At 44.7% G+C, this 22,751-nt stretch overlaps 1 protein-coding gene and 1 non-coding gene across 4 annotated transcripts in view; one reads left to right on the top strand and one right to left on the bottom strand.

Moving 5' to 3' along the window:
* Window positions 1–22,751, bottom strand: part of CLDN10 (claudin 10) — a 129,925-nt gene that overhangs the window by 15,107 nt on the left and 92,067 nt on the right. For 2 of the 3 annotated variants that reach the window (XM_032314479.1, XM_032314481.1), the window contains exons 2-3: window positions 1,377–1,538; window positions 1,208–1,289 (exon numbers count right to left, since the gene is read on the bottom strand). In XM_032314479.1, coding sequence (XP_032170370.1) covers window positions 1,208–1,289; window positions 1,377–1,538 — 244 coding nt within the window. Of the gene's footprint in view, window positions 1–1,207; window positions 1,290–1,376; window positions 1,539–10,244; window positions 10,545–22,751 lie in introns of those variants that run through there. The other variant, XM_032314478.1, reaches the window with a different exon arrangement.
* LOC116574616 lies at window positions 20,175–20,281 on the top strand. Its single transcript, XR_004279396.1, has one exon. It is a non-coding gene; the product is annotated as a U6 spliceosomal RNA (small nuclear RNA).

Raw genomic sequence — 22,751 nt, forward strand, 5'->3', positions numbered from 1 at the left:
ACTGCACACATCCATTTTCAAAAAGGTCGCACCAAGAGAACCTACTTTTAAGACTGTTGCAAGAATAAAATAAGAGAATATTTGCAATGCTCTGCTTGGTGCATGGTAGGGGCTCAACACGTATTAGTGACTATTTTCATTCTATTTCATTATCTAAGCACCTGTTATTTATGAATAAAAGACAGACACTAAAGACAGAATTAACAAATCAATTCCCTGAAGATTCTAAACCCACCAGAAAAAAGGAATGCACACCTAGCCAGCAATTTTAGTAACTTTTTTGGAAAGTTCAGTAACGATTGACCTGAAGACTGAAAGCATCACCAGCCCAGCTGCTAACTATCCATCTGCGTACAGATGTGGCTTTCCACAGGGCTATGTGGGCATATTCTTGTGGGAGACAAAATACTGCATATATCATTGTTTCTAATTTGGTATCCCTGGGGTTTTCCCAAGGCAAAGAAATAAGCCTAGGGAAACTATAAAAACCAATAGCCCATAGTTAAAAACCAACCCCCTCCCACAAACTCATCTGTAAATGCCAAACCACTCACCTGTAACCCAGACCGGTCACAACTGGGTGGTGTCTGCACCACTGCGGGAGCTTTTTTTTTTTAACCCTGCATCATGTACATTTTTTAAAATAAAGGTTGACTAATTGCAGCTCATCAAGGAGCTAGTTTAAAAGGCTAAGTAAAAATGAAAAAAATGATACTTCCTTCACAGACCCCTAATCTTCAGGAGCATGGTCGCAGTTTCCAGATCAGCATCCGAAAGCGCGGTGGCCCCTGGCCCAGATGCCAGCAGCTGGCAGCTATAATCGGGATGGCTACCGGTCAAAGCCAGCTCTTCATTTCCTGTGAGCACACAACATCATTCTTCCTCCCCTGCCCCCACATCTCTTCCACTTTCCTTCTACTTGACCCCAGATGAATGATGTCCAGTGGATGACGTTTAGAATTTTAAATCCTATGCCTTGAGCTCTTTAGAGACAAGACCCTACGTGACACCCACGCAGTGATTAGATGCATCTTTTGCCAATGCAGCACAGAACGTGTTTACTATTGCCATGATGTCATCGAACACTGCTGATCAGCCTGTCTCCCTTTCAGGCACCACGTAAGGAATTTATGTAACTCAATTTAGAAGATTAATCTGCGTACATTTCCTGCAAGCTAGAAACAGACACACTGAGAAGAGTACTTACTTCTGCTCAACATAGAGAGGATCAAAGAATTCCGTTGTGATTTTGTTTGCATACAGGGAACAACCAGTCATTGAGCACAACCCTACAAAGTATCAGAAGAAAGAACTGTGGTTAGTGTCCTCTCATTAATATCGTGAAGTACCTCGTTTGGGAGAAAGTTACTATTTACCTGACAGTATGAATACAATCCCAGCCAAACAAGCAATCTTAGCTTTGGCTTTATCTGAGCCTCCGACTTTGGTACACTTCATTCCAAACAGGGCAAATATGGAACCAAAAAAGCCCAGGCTGACAGCAGCAATCATAAGGCCTCTACATGCCTGGATATAACCTGCAATTAGAATAGGTCACATCTCCGTTAACAGAAAACATGTGGCTGTCCAGGGAGAAATCCCCATTTTGCACTGTCCTTCTGAGTGATCGCTCTGTTTTCTGGAAAAAAACAAAAACAGAAACAAAAAAAACCCATCATCATAAAACAAGCAAGCCAGGAAAGCACACTTCCAGGATCAGGGTGTGCATGATCCTCAGGATAGAGCCCCTGAGCGCTGGTATTCCCACTTTCACAGGTGAGGACACAGAGGCACCAGAGGTTACAGGATACGCCAGAGATGAGTCAGTAAGAGACAAAAACAGATTCCACCCTGTTCTGACTACAAAATCCTTCTCTGTAAGAAACATCGTCTGCCACTGTCTCAACCCTTCTCCTCCTTTGCACATTTGACCTTTGAGATGGATGTTTTGAGATTATAAAAATTTATAATTGGGCAGCATGGTATTCTGATATTAGTGGGACCTCATAAAGGAGGCCAACTGGAATCCCATCAGAAACCATGATGAGTCTAAATCAAGAAGTATTTTAATGACATTTTATTATTTTCGGAGCACACAGAGGAAAACCAGGTTTAGAAAAGCAGGATTGTTGGTGAGTGCTGTGAAGTGTGTAAACCTGGCGATTCAGAGACCTGTACCCCTGGGGATAAAAATATATTATATGTTTATAAAAAATTAAAAAAAAGAAAAGAAAAGCAGGATTGTTCTCTTACACTGTTGGTGGGAATGCAAGGTGGTGCAGCCACTTTGGACAACAGTGTGGAGTTTCCTCAAAAGTTCAAAATAAAGCTACCCTATGACTCAGCAATTGTGCTACTGGGTATTTACCCCAAGATACAGATGTAGTGAAAAGAAGGGCCACATGCACCCCAATGTTCACTGCAGCAATGTCCACAATAGCCAAACTGTGGAAAGAGCTAAGATGCCCTACAACAGACGAATGGATAAAGAAGATGTGGTTCATGTACACAATGGAATATTACGTGGCCATCAGAAAGGATGAATGTCCACCATTTGCATCGACACGACTGGAACTAGAGGAGATTCTGCTGAGTGAAGTAAGTCAAGCAGAGAAAGACAATTATATGGTTTCACTTACTTGTGCAACATAAGGAACAGCATGGGGGACATTAGGAGAAGGAAGGGAAAAATGAAGGGGGGGGGGATCAAGACGGGGAGAGGAACCATGAGAGACTATGGGCTCTGGGAAACAGACTAAGGGTTTCAGAGAGGTGGGATAGGTTGGCCCAGTGGTGGGTTCATACCCACCAGGCGTTCATACCCACGCCCTAAAGATGTAGGAGGGCGTGGGTTGCATGGAGCACTGGGTGTTATACACAAATAATGAATCACGGAATGTGACATCAAAAATTAATGATGTACTGTATGGTGAATAACGTAACATAATAAAATTAAAAAAAATTTTTTTAAAGCAGAGTTGTTTACTAAAAGAATACTCCATCATTATGAAGTTAACTACATACATATAAATAGATGCTTTCCAAGCCCCCAAAACCTCATTCTATTGGGTTGCCTGATCATTTCCTGGCACCACCCATTTTCTTAACCACCTGTTCTTAGTTGAAGAGCCAAGTGGGGGTCAACTTCGACGTGGCTTTTGTCCAGACACTAACAAATTTTAAATTAACAGAATTTAAACCCATACATTTTAAGCACAGAAGGTCATTTTCATTTCAGCCTGAAACGGGGCCATACTTCAACCTGAAATAGCGATGGCATATACCAGGTGTAAGTAAATGTTTGTTGGGTAAATGAACATAGGAGTATGTCAGGCTTACATATGGAATTAAGTTTTCTAATTTGAAAAGATTCATAAATACAGCAAGTCATTTATTGGTAGTATCCAGGGAAAGCCTACGATAAGTAATAATTCTAAGACCGCAGTAATTATAAATTCAAGAAATAAGGCTGACAGGTCACTTCCAGCCCACGTTGCTTTGAAATGAAATTTTAAGCCTCAATTCCATTGCTAGGATCTGTTTTGAAGAGTACTCTGAAAGTGCTCCGTTTAATTCCAACAAATTTAGACCTCCATGAAGGTAGACAGCAGTGACAATGTTCTATTTTATAATGTGAACTAATTCCACAGACAAAATAGTTCTGCTGGTAGTGAGGTTATCAAAAACAGCAAAACAAATCTATTATTAGCACAACAGGACAAAGGAGGCTTATTTGGGTAGCAATTATAATGCTGCAAGGCTATCTGGGTCTCTGCTGCATAAGACTGAGCCAGGTTTTGTTTTTGTTTTTTTTTTAAATTTCCACCCTTAGTCCCCCAGCCAGACCTGGGCGGGGGGGGGGGGGGGGGGGGGGGGTCGGGGAGCGGAGAGACAGGCAGAAGCACAGATGGAGAGGAAGGCCCTTAGCCCCTCATAAGACTGGAGAACATCTATCAGGATAACCACAACTGGCTCATCGTTTACCACCGGAGCTCCTGGGACAGTGTGGTTTCATTTTTCTTTTTCGGGAGATTTATTACAATCTCTGGTCTAGAGTTATGTTGGCTGACTAGCCTCAATCACGAAGCAGAGAAAACAGTCTGTATGAGAGGTAGCCTCCATAAGATATGCATAAATATTATCTTAGAAAACTTCATTTACTTTCGCAATCATACGGGCTTGATGAGCAGAAGCAGGAGGCTGGCAAAAGGCGAAATCTACAATTTGATCATTTAGAACACAGGATGAGTTTTCCCAGATGTAGGTGGGAGGCAAGAATCTCTGGTGGTGCATTCTATCCTTCATCTGACTTCATATGAAAACACCATGAGTCTTTAAACTATATTCAACCGTTTCCTCCCAGAACTTCTTTCTGAGGTTCTCTTCCTGTTCTCCTGTCTCGGCCCTCAGGTCTGCAGCAGGACTGGTCTCCTGGCACAAGCAAGAGAGGAGAAATACTATCCCTGATGAGCTTGGGTCCTTGCTCAGTAACCACCAGAAGAACCCTGACCTGGAGGGAAAGGTAGCGGTCTCCAGCCTCCAACAGCAGTGGGGAAACTGCTAATTTGCTGTATGAACAAAGGAAGGCACCTGACCAGACAATCATTGGCTAGAGGGAACAAAGAATAGGGACCGAGATTCTCCGCAGGATAAAGACCACCCTGGCTGCTGGCGGTAGATGGATTCCAGGTGTTGGTAAGCCTGGGTTGTGTAAATTTGGGGCTACTACTCCTTAAAACACCCACAGATGCAGGCCTCAGGTAAGTTCCAACAAACTCCAGAGTTTATCTTTCGCAAGGCTAACCTCTGCAGCTTTGCTTATTAACAGTTCCAGAGGGCAAAACTTGCAAGTAAGTGAAGTGGTAGTAAAACCCAGTCAAGGAGGCCATTATTTTTGACAGGTCTAATTTACTGACACCTTTAATAGCTAATTAACACATTAAAGTGCTGAGGCATGAACATATTTACTTAGAAGTTCTCTGCCGTATAATTTATAGTTAACTCTCTTGGAAGAAACGGCAAACATTCCCACTAACACAAATAGACGGCAGGTACTAAAAACAACTTTGCTGAAAATGATTCTTAGATGAAGACCGTGCGGTGCTTTGAGAGGCATGGGAGCTGGAGATAAACAGAAATCACCTGCTGTTCCACCGTGAAATTTTCAGTTAGTAAAATACAGGGACTTTAAGTTCACGAATTCCGCTGGAGGAAACCTTCAAGGTGTCCCTTAAAAGTTAAGTGATTTCCAAATGATGTGTGCCTTATTTTCCATTTCAAACGAGCAAAAATGAAAACATCCACCTGGTGGAGACAACACCCTGGTAGCCCTCTTGTGAGCTGACAGAGATGGGGGAGAAAAAACAATGAGCTTTGCTTATGTGGGTAGATTTGTGTGGCTTTTGCAAATCCTCCGCAAGAAGAGTGGAATGGGAGGAAGGCATGGAGCCCGAGGCTCCGCTCTGCATCTTCTACTCATGTACCTTCTGTGCGACTTGATTACATGACCTTATCTCTCTGGAGCCTCAGTGTTCTCGGCTGTAAAACAGGGCTAAGAGCGCTTCCTTCGCAAGATGAACGGTACAAACAGCGTCTGGTGAGTTTTGAGAAACTCACCAAAGCTTCCCTTCCATCGCACTAACCAGAACGTGGAGTTGGCGTCTTAACGTAAACTTGAATCTACACATTGAGCTTTTCTGGGTCTCATTTGCCTTACAGGGATGATACTGGGGAAAACGTCACCATCATCTATACCCAAGAAGCTCCTTCTTCTGCCTAAGAAGCTCCTTCTTGGCCTAGAGAGAGTTGTGGGCCTTCTCTTTTCCTTCCTGGATTCTTTTTTCAATCGAGAGCCCCTGCCTGGTTGAAGGGGAGGACTGGTTTGCTGAGGCCTGCGGTCACCAAGGTCTACGGTAATGCAGTCTTCTCTGCCCCTTCAAAGGAGTGTCAGGGAGTCCAATGGGCTGTGCGATGTTGGCTGGAGCTCTCAGAACCAGCCTCCACCAGATGCAGCTGCCCTGGGGAATACAGCAGACACCTTATGGCGGGGCCTGCTCCGGGAAGGTCAGCTTCTAGGATGGGGGGGATTGACTCCTCTACGTGAAAACAAAGCTGTGTGATTAAACCCCCCAAGATGTTATTCTGAGAGACACAGAAAAGTAAGGCTAAACACTCTGGCAATGCTGTCTTAAGCCACAGAAGACAGAGGTGGTAGGAAATTTATAAATTTGATCATAGTACACATTTCAAAGTTTTGTATAAGAAAAGGTGTCATAAATGTAAAGACAAGCAATGGGCTGAGATTGTAATGTATATAACAAGTCCAGGAATGACCTCCAAAATAAAAAAAAAAAATCATTTATGGGCACTAGCCTGGCTAGTCAAGAAGACTCTTGATCTTTGGGGTTGTGAGTCTGATCCCCACACTGGGTGTAGAAACTGAGTGGATAAAGAAATAAAGTTAAAAAACAATTATTTAGGGGTGCGTGGCTGGCTCCGTTGGTAGAGCCTATGACTCTTGACCTTGGTGTTGTATGTTTGAGCCCCACATTGGGTGCAGAGATTACTTAAAAATAAAATCTTAAAAACAATCACTTTCCATGGAATGGAGGGAGATATTTGTAAATGACACTACAGACAAAGGGCTGATATCCAAGATCTATAAAGAACTCCTCAAACTCAACACACACAAAACAGATAGTCATATCAAAAATGGGCAGAAGACATGAACAGACACTTCTTCAAAGAAGACATACAATACAAATGGCTAACAGACAGATGAAAAAATGTTCACCATCACTAGCCATCAGGGAGATTCAAATCAAAACCACATTGAGATACCACCTTACACCAGTTAGAATGGCCAAAATTAACAAGACAGTAAACAACAAGTGTTGGAGAGGATGTGGAGAAAGGGGAACCCTCTTACACTGTTGGTGGGAATGCAAGTTGGTACAGGCTCTTTGGAAAACGGTGTGGAGATTCCTTAAGAAATTAAAAATAGAGCTACCCTATGACCCTGCAATTGCACTACTGGGTATTTACCCCAAAGATACTGATGTAGTGAAAAGAAGGGCCACATGTGCCCCAATGTTCATAGCAGCAATGGCTACAGTTGCCAAACTGTGAAAAGAACCAAGATGTCCTTCAACGGACAAATGGATAAAGAAGATACAGTCCATATATACAATGGAGTATTATGCCTCATCAGAAAGGATGAATACCCAAATTTGTATGAACGTGGATGGGAAATAAGTGAAATAAGTCAAGTAGAGAAAGCTAATTATCCTATGGTTTCACTTACTTGTGGAGCATAAGGGATTACACGGAGGACATGGGGAGATGGGGAGGAGAAGTGAGTTAGGGGAAACTGGACGGGGAGACAAACCATGAGAGACTGTGGACTCTGAGAATCAAACTGAGGGTTTTGGACGGAAGGGGGGTGGGGGGATGGGTGAGCCTGGTAGTGAGTATTAAGGAGGGCAAGTATTGCATGGAGCACTGGGTGTGGTGCATGAACAATGAATTTTGAAACACTAAAAAGAAATTAAACAAAAACAAAAAACCCGGGCACCTGGGTGGCTCAGTGGGTTAAGCCGCTGCCTTCGGCTCAGGTCATGATCTCAGGGTCCTGGGATCGAGTCCCGCATGGGTCTCTCTGCTCAGCAGGGAGCCTGCTTCCCTCTCTCTCTCTCTGCCTGCCTCTCTGCCTACTTGTGATCTCTCTCTGTCAAATAAATAAATAAAATCTTAAAAAAAAAAAAAAAACCCAATCATTTATATCGAGAGGAAATAAGAGACTATAGGCATAAGATATAGACAGGCAATGTATGAAAGAGAAAGAAAGAAAGTGGTCAATAAATACATGATAAAGTGGTAAAAATCATTGGCAAAAACTTGGGAAATACTGATGAAAATGATAACAGGATACTATGTCACCTATGATGCTGGATGAAAAACTTAGTGGTGAGAATGCAGAGAAACAGGCATCCTCGTATGTTGTTGGTGGACTGCGATTTGGCGCTATAAACCGAACATTAAAATGTTATCATCTACCCCCTGACAGTACCATTTCTCAGTATCTACTTTACAGAAATACACAAGTGCACAACGAGATGAATATTAAGATTTTCAGTGCAGCACCACCACCACCGACACGCTGGAAAGGGCCCGTTGTCGGACAAGGAGAAAGTAGTTCGGCAAACCAGTCTGTCCAGACTTATGCACCCTATGCAGTTGTTAGAAAGAGTTACTTCTATATGTGCTGGCTGGGAAGGGTATGTTATTAATTTTAGAATACTGCAGAACAACAGGGAGTATGAAGTCATTTGTGTTTTTTTTAAGCCATTTCCTAGACACGTGAGCACACATGAAAGGCCATTTTGCAAGTCGGGTTGTACATTAATGTCACTCCTTTTTTTTCTCCAACCTCAGCTCTCTCCAAAGCCTCATAACTGAGGGCTATGCCCCCCTCCCTCCTCTCTACCCAACCTGGCCCCCAAGTCTCCATGCTAAGTGCACTCTCACAAGGCGACAACACCATTCTGCACCCCGCCGCTCTTCACGGAGCCCTTCTTCCTCACTCCTCTCTCTCTTGTCCCCCAGCTGTCTTATAGAAGGGATCGGATCTGGCACACTATCTCAGGTAACAGCACAGTTAACAGCAGAAGGATGCACTTAGGACAGTAACCATCAATCCCCAATTCCCGAATGTAAACCACAGAAACAAGAGCCTGCCTGTTCAAAGCATCTACCTGAATGTGTGCTCTACAGAGCATGGGAAATTCACCAGTAATTCTAGGGCATCAACAGTGTCCCAGCTACTACTTTTACACAACAGACCAAGACCTGGGTGTCACCCATCTAAAACCAGGCACGTACGCCTGTCTGTGGAGGTTCCATCAAATACCACATTGAGCAACAGTTTGCTTTTCGTGGCAAACACTGTGTTAGGGGAATTAATTATTGTCTTTTATGGAGTCAGCTATGCAAATAAAAACCTGTCATGGAATAATAAAAGAAAACCTTTTTTTTTTTTTAAAGAAGGAAAGAAAACAACTTGAAACTAGAGGTAATGCAAATGACTATCCTTCAATTTGTGCCTGGATCTACTGAGTCCTGTCGAACCTAGAACTTGAGCAGTCATGGTAACTGGGCTGACACCCACTCCTCCCAAAACTAAAACAGAGAGGCGCCTGGGTGGATCAGTGGGTTAAGCCTCTGCCTTCTGCTGAGGTCATGATCTTAGGGTCCTGGGTTCAAGCCCCCCATTAGGCTCTCTGCTCAGCAGGGAGCCTGTTTCCCCCTCTCTGCCTGCCTCTCTGCCTACTTGTGATCTATCTGTCAAATAAATAAAATCTTCAAGAAAATAAAAAATAAACTAAAACACCAGTTTTCTATGTGACCATCTACCTGTTGCTCTAATGCAATACAATAGAGAACACAACTAAAAACAAACGATCTACAAAAGAACCGCAGGAGAGAGACCCGGAGAGCAGATGAGGGAGGCACCGACACAGTCCTTGGCAGTCTCTGGCACAAGATTCTTGCTAGCCAGGATTCTCTACCCACTGCGGCACAGGCAAAAGCTATTTATTTGTCTAAAACTTGGAGGAAGCATTAAAGCCCAGGAGGACACATTTGTTGAAGCGTGGGGTTGTTTTCTTTCTCCCTTGGGAAGGAAGTTGGGGAGAGGCGAGAACCGGTTGACACTCCCCGCAATATGTTTATTTCCCCCTTGCCTATTTTTAAAAGAACTGACAAAACGGTTAAAGGGAGTTGAGGACAAGCAAATTTGGCGTTGACATGTGGACGATACCACTTTACTCAGGATCCAGTTCTTTCGGGGAGTGCTGGGTGAAGGGGACCAGCGTCACTCCGTGTCCTAACAGTCCCCGAGAGATGGGGATCCCGCAACCGTGTCCTCGACTCTCGGGACTGCAAAGGTGCTTCCCTCCGCACCCCCCTCCAGACTCCTGAGTCGCCCACTCTCCCCCCCCAGGAGTGTCCCCCTCTCCCGCCCCGGGGCGCCGGGCTCGGGCAGGCGCCCCCGCGGGACACGCGTCCGGACACGGCGGCGAAGGGCATGGGGCTCTCCGCGGCTCCCCCAGGCCCTGGGGGTAAAGCGGACCCGGGCCTCCGAGGGAGCCCGGCCGGGGAGGGGGTGGTTAGAGGGCCAAGAGGGCGCCCCGCGGCCCCGCCGGGCTGGAGCGAGGGCCGGGGGCAGGGGCCGAGGGGATGCAGACCGTCCAGCGCCAGCATGGAGGGGAAGTCCTTGCAGTTGGAGACGCCCGTGGAGTCGGTAACGCACGTCTTCCACAGGTTGGCCCAATAGGTGGCGGTGGTGATGACCGTGCCGTCGATGGTGGACACCTTCCAGTAGTCGGTGGGCAGCGTGGAGGACACCAGCACCCAGCCGGAGATGGAAACCATGAAGGCGATGATCTCCGAGGCCGTGCTCGCCATGCCTCCCGCTGCAGCCGCGCTCGCGCTCGCGCCTCCACTGGGCGCCACGGCCCCCCGCGCTCCCGGCCCCGGGGCTCCGCCCCGCCCCGCCCCGCCCCGCCCTGCCCCGCCCCGTCCGCGGACCGGCGCTAGGGGGCGCGCACGGGCCGGAGGACAGGACGCTCCCTCCGCGGCGGAGAGGGCTGGCGGGGAGCTCTTAGGCTCGCTGCCTGGGTTCTCTCCAGCCAGCTGGCCCGGCGCCCAGGGTCGGGGGTGCTGGGGGAAACGTGGCCTGCGCTCCCCTCGCCCCCAGCCCCGGTATCTCGGGGCCGGGACCCTGGAGAGCGGCGATCCTGTTGGACAGACTGGCAGCAGGATGTGGACAGCCCGCTTCGTGCCCCCCCACCTCCCTCCTCCCCCTCCCCCTCCATCTCCTCCCCCTCCCCCTCCACCCTCCTCCCCCTCCCCCGTCCTACCCCTGGCAAATAGCTCGGCTTCTAGAGTGCAAAAGCAGAGCAGAAAAAGCCTTCCGAAAGGAAAGGACACGGCCTGCCAGATCACGCCGCAGCCCTAGGCTTGCTGAACTCGAAAGGTTTTCATGCTACGCTCCTCTGCGTGACCCTGTTCAGCCTGTCACGGAGGGACGACTGCAGTTCTGGGCTTGAAATAGGCCTTGCCCTTAAATCTCTGCAGTTCTTTTTTGGCCCCGCGATATGCAAAAAGTCATCCTAAGAGGTGTGGGGCACAGGCTTAAATTCAAGACCGCAGGACGTGGAGCGCGCAAGCTCAGTGGCAGCAGCCTTCCTTGCCATTTTGATCTTGAATGTTCCAGCCTCAAGCCTGGCCTGCTTGTGCCCGTGCAGTACGCGTAGGACAAGCAGTTAAGACTTTTTCCCTGGACGTCCCGTCTTGCTCCCAGTTCTGCGAGTCTGTTCTATCAGCGGATGGCTCTGTCACAGTGAACACTGTTCCATATCTTGTTTTACTTTATTTTTTGGGACGGCCACCTTTTGCACCTAAATGAAAAATAAACTCATTCGTGTTTTCATTGCTGTATCGAATTAAACATAAAGATCAAGTTGTCCTTTCAGTTTCTGAGGTCACGAATCTGGGCATAAATAAGAGAACAAAGACGCTGGCTTTATTATGGGGTTATTTGTCCCTTTAAAGTTCTTGCGGTTCTTGGTATGAGCTTTCAGGATTCACTTCTTGCCAAAAGTAACCAAAGGTCTAAAAACCTGTAAATCAGTCCTCTACAATAAAGCTAGTTGCTAACCCTCTGCTTCACATTTTCACTCATTGTGAAGAGTTTCTCAATTCCTCTTTGTCACTGTCTTTTAATATCTTTTTAAATTTTAATTCCAGTATAATTAACATATAGTGTTAATATTAGTTTCAGTTATACAGTATAGAATTCGACAACGCTATACATTGCTCAGTGCTCATCACCATAAGTGTGCTCTTGTCACTTTTTGTTTCAGCCAAATTGGTACAGAATGAAAGTAGAAGTGATTAGATGTCTATGAAGAAAAGAGAAGTTTGGACTATAGAATCATCGAAATTTACATTAGGAAGAACCGCTGGAGACCATTAGGATACATTCCACGCTCAGCCCAATTAGTCTATTTCTTGAGATAGTATTTGATTCATGCTACAATTTCAGGCCCATGGGGTTCAGTGCATATGTTCTGTTTTTGTTTTGTATTGGTTTGACAGCCCTTTAGAAAGTTTTTCTGTGCAATGAGCTCAAACCTCTTTTCCTTTTTTTTTTTTTTTTAAGATTTTATTTATTTACTTGAGAGAGAGAGAGGGCACACAGGGAGAGGGAGAAGCAGACTCCCTGCTGAGCAGAGAGCCTGATACAGGGCTCAAACCAAGGACCCCAGGATCAGGACGCAAGCGGAAGGCGGATGTTTAACGGACTGAGCCACTCAAGCGCCTCAACCCTGTCTCTTTTTCTTCCACCTCAATGCCGTCATCTGTGCTGAGACAACACAAGGTAAGTCCTACTCGAGCCAGGCAGCAGCCCCAGCAGCTGTGTTGTGTGTGCACGGTCGTGTCATGCTTTGTACGAATGGGAATAAGGGTGAAGATGGTGTGTACACGGTGGGACGCAGACATGGTTCCACTTCTGTACTGCTCTTGGTCCCACCTTGTCCCGGTGTGTCAAGCTTCAAAAGAGTTTGGGAAGCACCTGGTACCCCTCATCCTTCTCATCTTTGCTGCTGTTGGAATAGATCACCTTTCTCTATTGACTACAAACTGTCCACTATTCTTTTGTATGATTTGCCTTTTAATGAGCTTTTATCACCTCCTTTCTTGCTCTCCAGTGTATTTCCATTAGGGTCTCTCTGCCATATTCTTTTCTGACTGATCTATTTCTAACCCAGTTTACTATTCAGAAAACACAAAAAATCATGAACCAGGACATTCCCTATGGCGTTTCCTAAAATTCAAAATTGCACGTATTTGGGTTTTGTACTTTATTTCTAGCCTTGTTTGACAGTCTCTTCGTGTCTTCCTCCTGGCAGGTACTAAATTTATTGATTCTTTCTTTCTTTTTTTTTTTTTTCTTCCAGAAAAAACCCTGAGTCATTTGACACACAAAAATGTATAGTATTATGCTCTGAAGACTCAAGCAGTTCCTAATTTAATAATAGGTTGGTTCTAGATTTCATTGTTTGGAATCAAAGCTCGTTGTGTGTTTTAAAGAAAGAACTATGAAGAATGGTTTGGTGTTTTAGACCAGCCCCTGAATGTTTATTTAACAGATTATGTAGCTTTCCCTATTGTACTTTAAAAAACATCCATAAGGGGCGCCTGGGTGGCTCAGTGGGTTAAAGCCTCTGACTTCTGCTCAAGTCATGATCTCAGGGTCCTAGGATTGAGCCCCGCATTGGGCTCTCTGCTCAGCCGAGAGCCTGCTTCCTCCTCTCACTCTCTGCCTGCCTCTCTGCCTACTTGTGTTGTGATCTCTGTCTGTCAAATAAATAAATAAATAAATCTTTTTTTAAAAAAATCCATAAACCCAGAGGTGCCTGGGTGGCTCAGTCCGTTAAGTGGTGGACTCTTGATTTCCGTTCAGGTCATGATTTCAGGGTCCTGGGATCGAGCCCCTGTGCAGGCTTCATGCTCGGTGGGCATGCTTGTGGTTTCTCTCTCACCCTCTGCCCCTCCTCCTGCTCATGTGGGCTCACTCTCTCCGTCTCTCTCTAAAATAAATAAGTAAATCTTTTTTTTTTTTTTTTAAGATTTTGTTTATTTTTATTTGAGATAGAGAGAGAGCATGAGAGAGAAGAAGGTCAGAGGGTGAAGCAGACTCCCTGTGGAGCTGGAGCCCGATGGGGGACTCCAGGATCATGACCTGAGCTGAAGGCAGTCACTCAACCAACTGAGCCACCCAGGTGCCCCTAAATAAGTAAATCTTAAAAAAAGAATCCATGAATCTGGATCACCATTTCAACATAGTTTCCAGAGGGGAAAAAAAAATCCTCCAAGAATTCCAACTTGGAACTCCAAGAAAGACTTTCTTTCTCTCTGCTGCATCACCAGACCACTTATTGAAGCCCAGAATCTCTGGGGGTAATGCCGGGAGTGAGTTTTCCAAAGCTTCTAGTGTATAAGTGTATAACCAGGCTGGGAACCACAGCTCTGACTGGTTGAGATATATATATATATTTATATATGGCTATAAACTGTTAGTTTAGTAAAACAGATGGTGTGCATTATAGAGAGAAAGAAAATTAATCTCTTGGTTGAAAACTTTGAAAAAAGAAATATTCTTTTACTCTGTAAAAGAGTAAAAAAGAGACTGTGGCCCACAATTTCAACTTCAAAGCAGTTGAAAATACCTCAAGGGATCCATAAATTAAGACCTGGATGGCAATGCTATTAGCTCCTTTGCCTGCTGAAACAGACTAGGGTCGTCACGCCTGTGGATTTGATTCATTTCTTTTACTTTTATCCTTTGTCCGTTGTATGAGGTTAGAGAGCCTAAACTCTTTCTTTTTCTTCCCTGGCACGTCCTGCATAATTGCCAAAGAGTTTTATTTTAGAACCCACAAGTGCTTGACCAAAAGATGAAAATGTTAACTTCCTTCAGTACCTAAAGAGCATTATGTAATGAATCAAGCATCTATTTTAAAACGTCTTATATTATATATATTTCAAAACCTGTTCAGTCAGAAGAAACCTCAGACTAGGCAACAACATACTTCAACATTAGAATATCTAAAAAATAAAAAGAGACTGAATAGAAATTTTTTTAAAATCTCTAAATAAATGGTCTATTTCACTTTAAGATTATAGATTCCCAGATAACCTTTGCAGGTAATCTGCAAACCTATTTACAGAGTACCTTTCCGTTGATAAATGCTTCCTTATTTTCTTCAGGATTCAGTTCACTGAAATTTTTATTTACTTATTCATGATGATCTATCCTTAATTTTTTTTTAAAGATTTTATTTATTTACTTGACAAACAGAGATCACAAGTAGGCAGAGACAAAGGGGGAAGCAGGCTCCCTGCTGAGCAGAGGGCCCGATGTGGGGCTTGAGATCCCAGGACCCTGGGATGATGACCTGAGCTGAAGGCAGAGGCTTTAACCCACTGAGCCACCCCGGTGCCCCCATTCTTACTTTGAATATTGTGTGAATACAGCTAGAAAGTTGTTTCTCCAAGTTATTCAAAGTCACATCTTAATTAACTAACAATATTCTGGTCTTTACAAAAAACCGTGGATTTTTTTCCAATATGATGATGCTAATTTATCTATAAATTAATAAATTTGACAAGGAGCCATCGAATGTCCTGAAAGATATTCTGACCTTTTCCCCTTTTGAGACCTACACCACTGAGATTAGCATTGGAAGTTATTTCTTGGGCATTATTATGCTTATTAAGGATAAATAGAGGACTCCCCCCACCCCCTGCCCCAGGGTTGTTTAATAGGAGTGAAACCAGTTTAGCCGACTTAACAGGAGATTTGCAGAAATTCTTTACTTGAGATTCAACTCACCTGCCAAACAACACAGGTGTGCCTCTTAACTCAAGGATTTTCTAGGCATCAAATTTGGTTTCAGTAGACATTAGCTCCTTCCTAGACGCCAGGGAGGTGGGTGCTGCTAATCAGCTGGGAAGAAACTAAGTTCTGATAAAGTAGTATTAACTAGAAAAACAACTACCCAGGAGCCAAATACTGTTACACCATGTTAGAGAAGACATTAATGCCGATACTAAGAGAGTAAAATAGCATATCTGTGTTCTTTTTCCTTCTATTTTCCCTAAGACTCTGTTTATCTTAATGCTCTACACTAATTCTATCGAGGCAAATTCTATGATATTTATAATCTCCTTAGCAGGAAAGCTACTACAGAGTGATAGGAGTATTATGGGAATGAACACTCATGCTTATCATTGCATCATTAATCATATATTTGTGTGTATATATGTATGTATGTATATATATATAATTTTTCTGCAAATTATGAGGAAACAGTATTTTTATTTTGGCATTTGGTATTGTCTAAGGCTGTACTGTATCAGCTCGAGTCAAGATCCAAGGGTTCTGGGATCGAGTCCTGCATCCGGCTCCCTGCTCTTTGGGGAGCATGCTTCTCCCTCTGTGTGCTGCTCCCTCCACTTGTGCTCTCTCTCTCTGGCAAATAAATAAATAAAATCTAAAAAAAAAAAAAGAAGAAGAATGTTTCAATGGACCTGTTGCAAGTTGGTGACATGTGTTTTGTGGACTTGTTTTTCCTGCATTACATTTAAAATGCACTAAATCCCTGGTTAAATGTAACAAGTCAGGAAACTACAGGTGTTGGTGAGGATGTGGAGAAAGGGGAACCCTCCTACACCGTTAGTGGGAATGCAAGCTGGTGCAGTCATCCTGGGAAATGGCATGGAGGTTCCTCAAAAAGTTGAAAATAGAGCTATCCTACGACCCAGCAATCGCACTACTGGGTATTTACCCTAAAGATACAAATGTAGTGATCCGAAGGGACATGTGCACCTGAATGTTTATAGCAGCAATGTCCACAATAGCCAAACTATGGAAAGATCCCAGATGTTCATCGACAGATGAATGGATAAAGAAGATGTGATATATATAGACAATGGAATACTACTCAGCCATCAAAAAAAAAAAAATGAGGGGCGCCTGGGTGGCTCAGTGGGTTAAAGCCTCTGCCTTCGGCTCAGGTCATGATCCCAGGGTCCTGGGATCGAGCCCCACATCGGGTTCTCTGCTCAGCGGAGAGCCTGCTTCCTCCTCTCTCTCTGCCTGCCTCTCTGCCTACTTGTGATCTCTGTCAAATAAATTTAAAAAAAATGAAAAAAAAAAATGAAATCTCGCCATTTGCAACCACAGGAATGGAACTAGAGAGTGTTAGGCTAAGTGAAATAAGTCAGTCAGAGAAAGACAATTATCATATGATCTCACTTGTATGTGGAATTTAAGAAACAAAACAGAGGATCATCGGGGAAGGGAGGAAAAATAAAACAAGACAGAATCAGAGAAGGAGACAAACCATAAGAGACTCTTAATCATGGGAAACAAACGGAGAATTGCAGGAGGGGAGGGAGAGGGGAGGGTAACTGGGTGTTGGACATTAAGGAGGACGCGTGATGTAAAAGACTGATGAATGACTGAATACCTCCGGAACTAATAATACTCTATGTTAAGTAATTGAATTTAAATATAAAAAATGCTTTCATTCCCAATTCTGAGGTACTTGGGGCCATCTAGATTCCTCTTGATCCTCTGGAGGGGTAAGTTTTGGCCCCCAGTAGCTCACAGCTGTCCTGATGAATACCCCTCCAGCCAGAAAGGACTCTCACTCAGGGATGCTAGAATCTTCCCGTGAGTGCTTGCAGATCGGTTGGTTGTATTTCGCTAGTCAATAAGCATCTCATGAATCCTAATAAATCCTACCCACTCAGATTGGGCAGCAAGTAAATCTGTATGTTTAGGACAAGTCAGGTTGTTTTTTTTTTTTTCCCTCTGAGTTGCAGCTTCCTAATTAATAAAATGAAGGAGTTATTCTGATGGTCTCCAAGACCACTTGGAGCTCTGAAAGTCTCTGAGTCTGATTCCTAATGATCTTGACCAGCCACAGACCAAATCAACAAGGAGAGAAGAAAGGCAAGAGTTTTCCTTTGCTGTCTTCCATGCTTTCTTTCTTTTTTTTTTAGTTTTATTTATTAGACAGAGATCACAAGTAGGCAGAGAGGCAGGCAGAGAGAGAGAGGAGGAAGCAGGCTCCCTGCAGAGCAGAGAGCCCGACGACTCCGGGCTCCATCCCAGGACCCTGGGATCATGACCTGAGCCGAAGGCAGAGGCTTTAACCCCCTGAGCCCCCCAGGTGCCCCCATGCTTTCTTTTCTATGAACCATTTCCTGCCATCGCTCTCACTCCTTTGCTTTACTGAAAGGACTGTATAGGTACAGGTGTGTGTGTTGCGGGGGAGGGGTTGGGCATGAAGATAATATGATTTTATTTTATTTTATTTTCAATTCTTATTTTTGCTTATGAAAAACGTGATTAAAGCAGGATAGTTGAATTCGCTAATGAAGCGGGGTGATGTAGGGGACAGAAGGCAAACGAGGAATCAGGCAAGAGAAAGTATTTGGTAGCGTGTCAACAAAGAAGAGGTTGATGCAGGAGCAGAGGGAGAAAAACCAGGAAGCAAGAGGGAGATTAATCCAAGGGAAAGAAATGGGGGGGGGGGGGATGTCCAAAGGGAAGTGTGGCAACGGTAGGAAATTTAACTAGACAACAGTTGAAAGTCAGAGAGGATGGACAGTTACATGACAGAAGAAGGGGAACAGAAACGTGGGGGAGGGGGCCAGGGGACCACCAAACAGTGGTTGGGAAGAGAATCTTTGCAGTGAAAAAGGAGACGGATGGGCACAAGAGAGGACGGAGATTGCGTCCACAGCCCTCGCCTTCCCACATGAGTGTGTGTAAGGGGGGAAGCAGAACATTCCAGTGACCGTTACATAGGAAGAGATTTTCCCTCTCTGCGGTCCTCTAAATACAACTGGTGAGAATGTATTCCAAAGTACTCAGGAGCTCCATGTTTACTGTTTGGCTCGCTTCATGGCAAACATTATTGGACGTTTACAACGAATTCTTTAAGGGTCAAAAATGCAAATTCTTACAGAAACATACCCAGAAGCAAATAATTGATGATGATTCCTTCCAAAATGTAGGCTTTCTTCTATTTTTATCTACTAAAACTTGTATGGGTACCTTTTAGGTACTGTCATAGTTACCCATTTAGTAACAACCCCATGAAGTGGGTTGTTTTCATTCCCTTGTAGATAGAGATGAGGAAACCAAACAAAAGACAGGTGAAGTCACTTACTCTAGGAGGTGGTGGAAGCCAGGTTTGGTCCTAGAGTCACAGTCTTTTGTACTATGTTGCCTCCTACCAACACAACTCTGTGAAGTTGTGTATTCCATCAATATCCACTGGGTAGAGGCACCTGGGTGGCTCAGAGGGTTTAAAGCCTCTGCCTTCGGTGCCGGTCATGGTCTCAGGGTCCTGGGATCAAGCCCTGCATCAAGCTCTCTGCTCGGTGGAGAGCCTGCTTCCTAACCCTTCTCTCTCTCTCTGCCTGCCTCTCTGCCCACTTGTGATCTCTCTGTCAAATAAATAAATAAAATCTTAAAAAAAAAATTCCCTGGGTATATGACCAAATACAGACATAAAATGAATCAACACAATTTAGATGCTTTGTTTTTATCTTTGTTTTTCAGAGAGTGGCTTTTATAGTCAGAGGTATTTGAACAGGATACCTAATTTCCTTTTTTAATAATAATTTCCTTATTTAATTTCATTGTGAGATAAGTCTTTTAAGAGATGAACTGGAGTTCATCACATGCTGTTTAATGATGTCCCAGGCAATGCTGATTCATTGTATCACAGTTGGTTTCTGCAACACTTTTCTTGAAATGTACGCGTGTTTGTGCATGTGTAGATGAAGAAATGTACACGCGTGTGTATGTACGTATATGTATGTGCACACACACATTATAAAAAGTTCGTTAGAGTACTCTGTTCTGTCTATTCCATGCTTTGGGTCCTGTGCCACGCTCTCAGCCAGTTAGAATTCAAGAATTTTCCCTTACAGCCCTATTCCCTCACTGTCCTGAATTGGGGGTTTTCTGTGGTGTAAGGAATTCCCCTTGCTCTGGACTGTCTTTCTTATGTTTATTTTGTTTTCTGATGACGTTTGGGACCCATCTTAGCTAAAGAAAAGTGCGCTACAATAAAACAAAGGAAAAGGGTCCCATTCAGATGTAAAATGCAAGGGTTTTGTTTTTGGTTTTGCTTTTTTCCCTTTTTCACTAGGTACTTCTGAGTTGTTTCTGGAAGGGTTAGATCCCATGGGCTCACCAACAGCAGGGCGGGTTGTTTTTTGTTTTTGTTTTTTCACATCCGCAATACTTGTTCCATCTGACTATATAATTATTATATTACTCTGAAACCCAAGTTTCTTCATTTCCAAAGTTCACGTTCTTATTATGTTTAAATGATATCCTAGTCATTCAAATTCTGAAGCCGTTTAAAGATATGTGCTTAAAAATTTAAAAAAAAATACAAATACTGAAACATTCCAGGGGCACCTGGCTGGCTCGGTCGGAAGAGTACGTGACTCTTGATTCTCGGGGTCATAAGTTCAAGCCCCACGTTGGGTATAGAGATTGTTTAAATAAAACGTAAGTGCTGACGTCAGCAGCACAGATACTAAAATTGGAAGGATACAGAGAAGATTAGCATGGCCCCTGTGTGAGGATGACATACAAATTCTTGAAGCGTTTCATGTAAAAAAAAAAAAAAAAAAAAAGACAAGAAAAAGAAAAAAAAAACCTTAACAAAAAAAAATTCCAGACATTACCTCCTCTTACCTGATGATGAGAGAAGTTTGGAATATTGCACTGAGATATCAGGGAGGCAGATGTGTGTGTATCAGAGAAACAAAGAGATGCAAGTAAAAGGGAAACCAGAGTGACGTGTAATAACAAAGGAAGATGTGTTCTCTCTCATTTTTTTGGAGATTTATTGAGTTCGGGGAGAGCTTGCGCATGCGCACATGCAAGCTGGGGGGAAGCGGAAGGAAAGCATTCCAAGCAGACTCCTTGCTGAGCATGAACCCCACGGCCTGCAGCTCAGCCCCACAACGCAGAGATCACCACCTGAGCTGAAATCGAGAGTCAGATGTGTAACTGACTGAGCCACCCGGGCGCCTCAGATGTTTTCTCTTTAAAACCTGGATTGGGTGGCACCTGGGTGGCTCAGTGGGTGAAGCCTCTGCCTCCGGCTCAGGTCATGATCCCAGGGTCCTGGCATCGAGCCCCACATCAGGCTCTCTGCTCAGTGGGTACCCTGCTTCCCCATTCTCTCTGCCTGCCTCTCTGTCTACTTGTGATCTCCGTTTGTCAAATAAATAAATAAAATCTTAAAAAAAAGAAAGATGACAAAGAGGATTTTTCAGATGAGCTTATATGTATGTGTGGAATGAGGAGGGAGGCAAAACAAACTTGTAACGAGAAGCACCTTATAACCAAACGTTATTTTTTTTTTAAGATTTTATTTATTTATTTGACAGACAGAGATCACAGCCGGCAGAGATGCAGGCAGAGAGAGAGAGGAGGAAGCAGGCTCCCTGCTGAGCAGAGAGCCGGATGCGGGACTCGATCCCAGGACCCTGAGATCATGACCTGAGCCAAAGGCAGAGGCTTTAACCCACTGAGCCACCCAGGCGCCCCTTTGGCTTGGTTTTTTTTTTTTTTTAATTTTTAAATTTCTTTAAAAGATTTTATTTATTTATTTGACAGAGAGAGCGATCACAAGTAGGCAGAGAGGCAGGCAGAGAGAGAGGAGGAAGCAGGCTCCCCGCTGAGCAGAGAGCCCAACGCGGGGCTCAATCCCAGGACCCTGAGATCTTGACCTGAGCTGAAGGCAGAGGCTTAACCCACTGAGCCACCCAGACGCCCCAACATTATGTTTTATTTGCTTGATGTGCCCCAAAGGCAAGTTCTCTTGCCCATTGATCTTTGTGCTGCATTTCCTCTCCCATATGCTTGAGGGCATCCCCAATGGCCACAGAACTTGTGGAACGTCCCTTTGAGGATATGACTGAGAAAGCAGAGGCAGCCAGCAACTGCGGAACATCCCTGAAACCTGGGAGGAACCAATGATTGTTGCGGGAACAGTGGCTAGAAAAAGTTACAGCCAGGCAGCCCGTTTGACATTTGGGGATTCCAAGCGCTTGGGGGAAGCCATTGTAAGAGCTGAGGGTTCCCTGCCTCGAGAAGCTCAAACAGCTATATGGTTGGCTCAGTTTTTGCTTTCATGGTGAGCACGGCATTATGCATTCATTGAAACAATTCAAAGTGTAGTTATTGGGGGCCTATCACACTCCGGGCGTCCTTTCCAGTAGATGCGGCGAGTGAAATGGACAAAATCTCCACGGGAACACAGTGCACCTTCCATCGGCAGAGGCAAGAGTAAGTAAGAGAAATGGTTAGTGTATCAGACGATAGATGCTCGGGAGAAAGACATTAAGACAGTGCGCACGGGGGCATTCTACCAAGTGTGTGTCGGGGGGGAGGCTGGCTTTTAAATTTTAGTTAGATGGCCAGAGGAGAGCTCCCTGAGAAGATGACTTTTGGGTAAAGACCTGAAGGAAAGAGGGAGCTAGCCATGTGGCTGGTTTTCTGCAGAGCACTCCCGAAGCGGGGAGCACTTGGGACTTGTCTGAGCAACAGTGGAGGGGTCCGCCCGGCTGCGGCAGGGGGAGCGAAGGGGAGCGTGGTGGGACATGAGGACAGAGAGAGAACCGGGTCTGCGTGTGTGACGCTGTAGGCCCATGTGTGCATCTGAGTGTCTGTGTCTGTCTCTACTGTGTGCTTATCTGTGTGTTCATGTGTCTTTGTGGGTCTGTGTGTGCGCATGCCTCTTGATGTGTTTGGGAATGTGTATACGCGTGGGGGTGTCAACAGTTCATGCAGGGCTCTGTAAATCCTAACAAATTTGGCTTTTACTCTGACTGCAAAGAGGAGACGCCGGCCGGTTTTGTGAGAAGAAGTATCCAATCTCCGTTCTGGGATGGGTCAGAACCGGGAGGTCTGTAGAGGAACGAGGGTGCCGGTTGGGAGGCTAGTGCCATAACCCTGCTGGGTGACGGCGGTGGCTTTGACCAAGAGGGTAGAAGTGCAGTGGTGAGAGACGCTCAGACTTTGCATTTTGGGTCTCCTTTGAAGCTAGAACTGGTGAGATTTGCTGCTGATGGGCTGG

This window comes from Mustela erminea, chromosome 15 (assembly GCF_009829155.1).
Source record: "Mustela erminea isolate mMusErm1 chromosome 15, mMusErm1.Pri, whole genome shotgun sequence".
NCBI classification, from domain to species: Eukaryota; Metazoa; Chordata; class Mammalia; order Carnivora; family Mustelidae; genus Mustela; species Mustela erminea.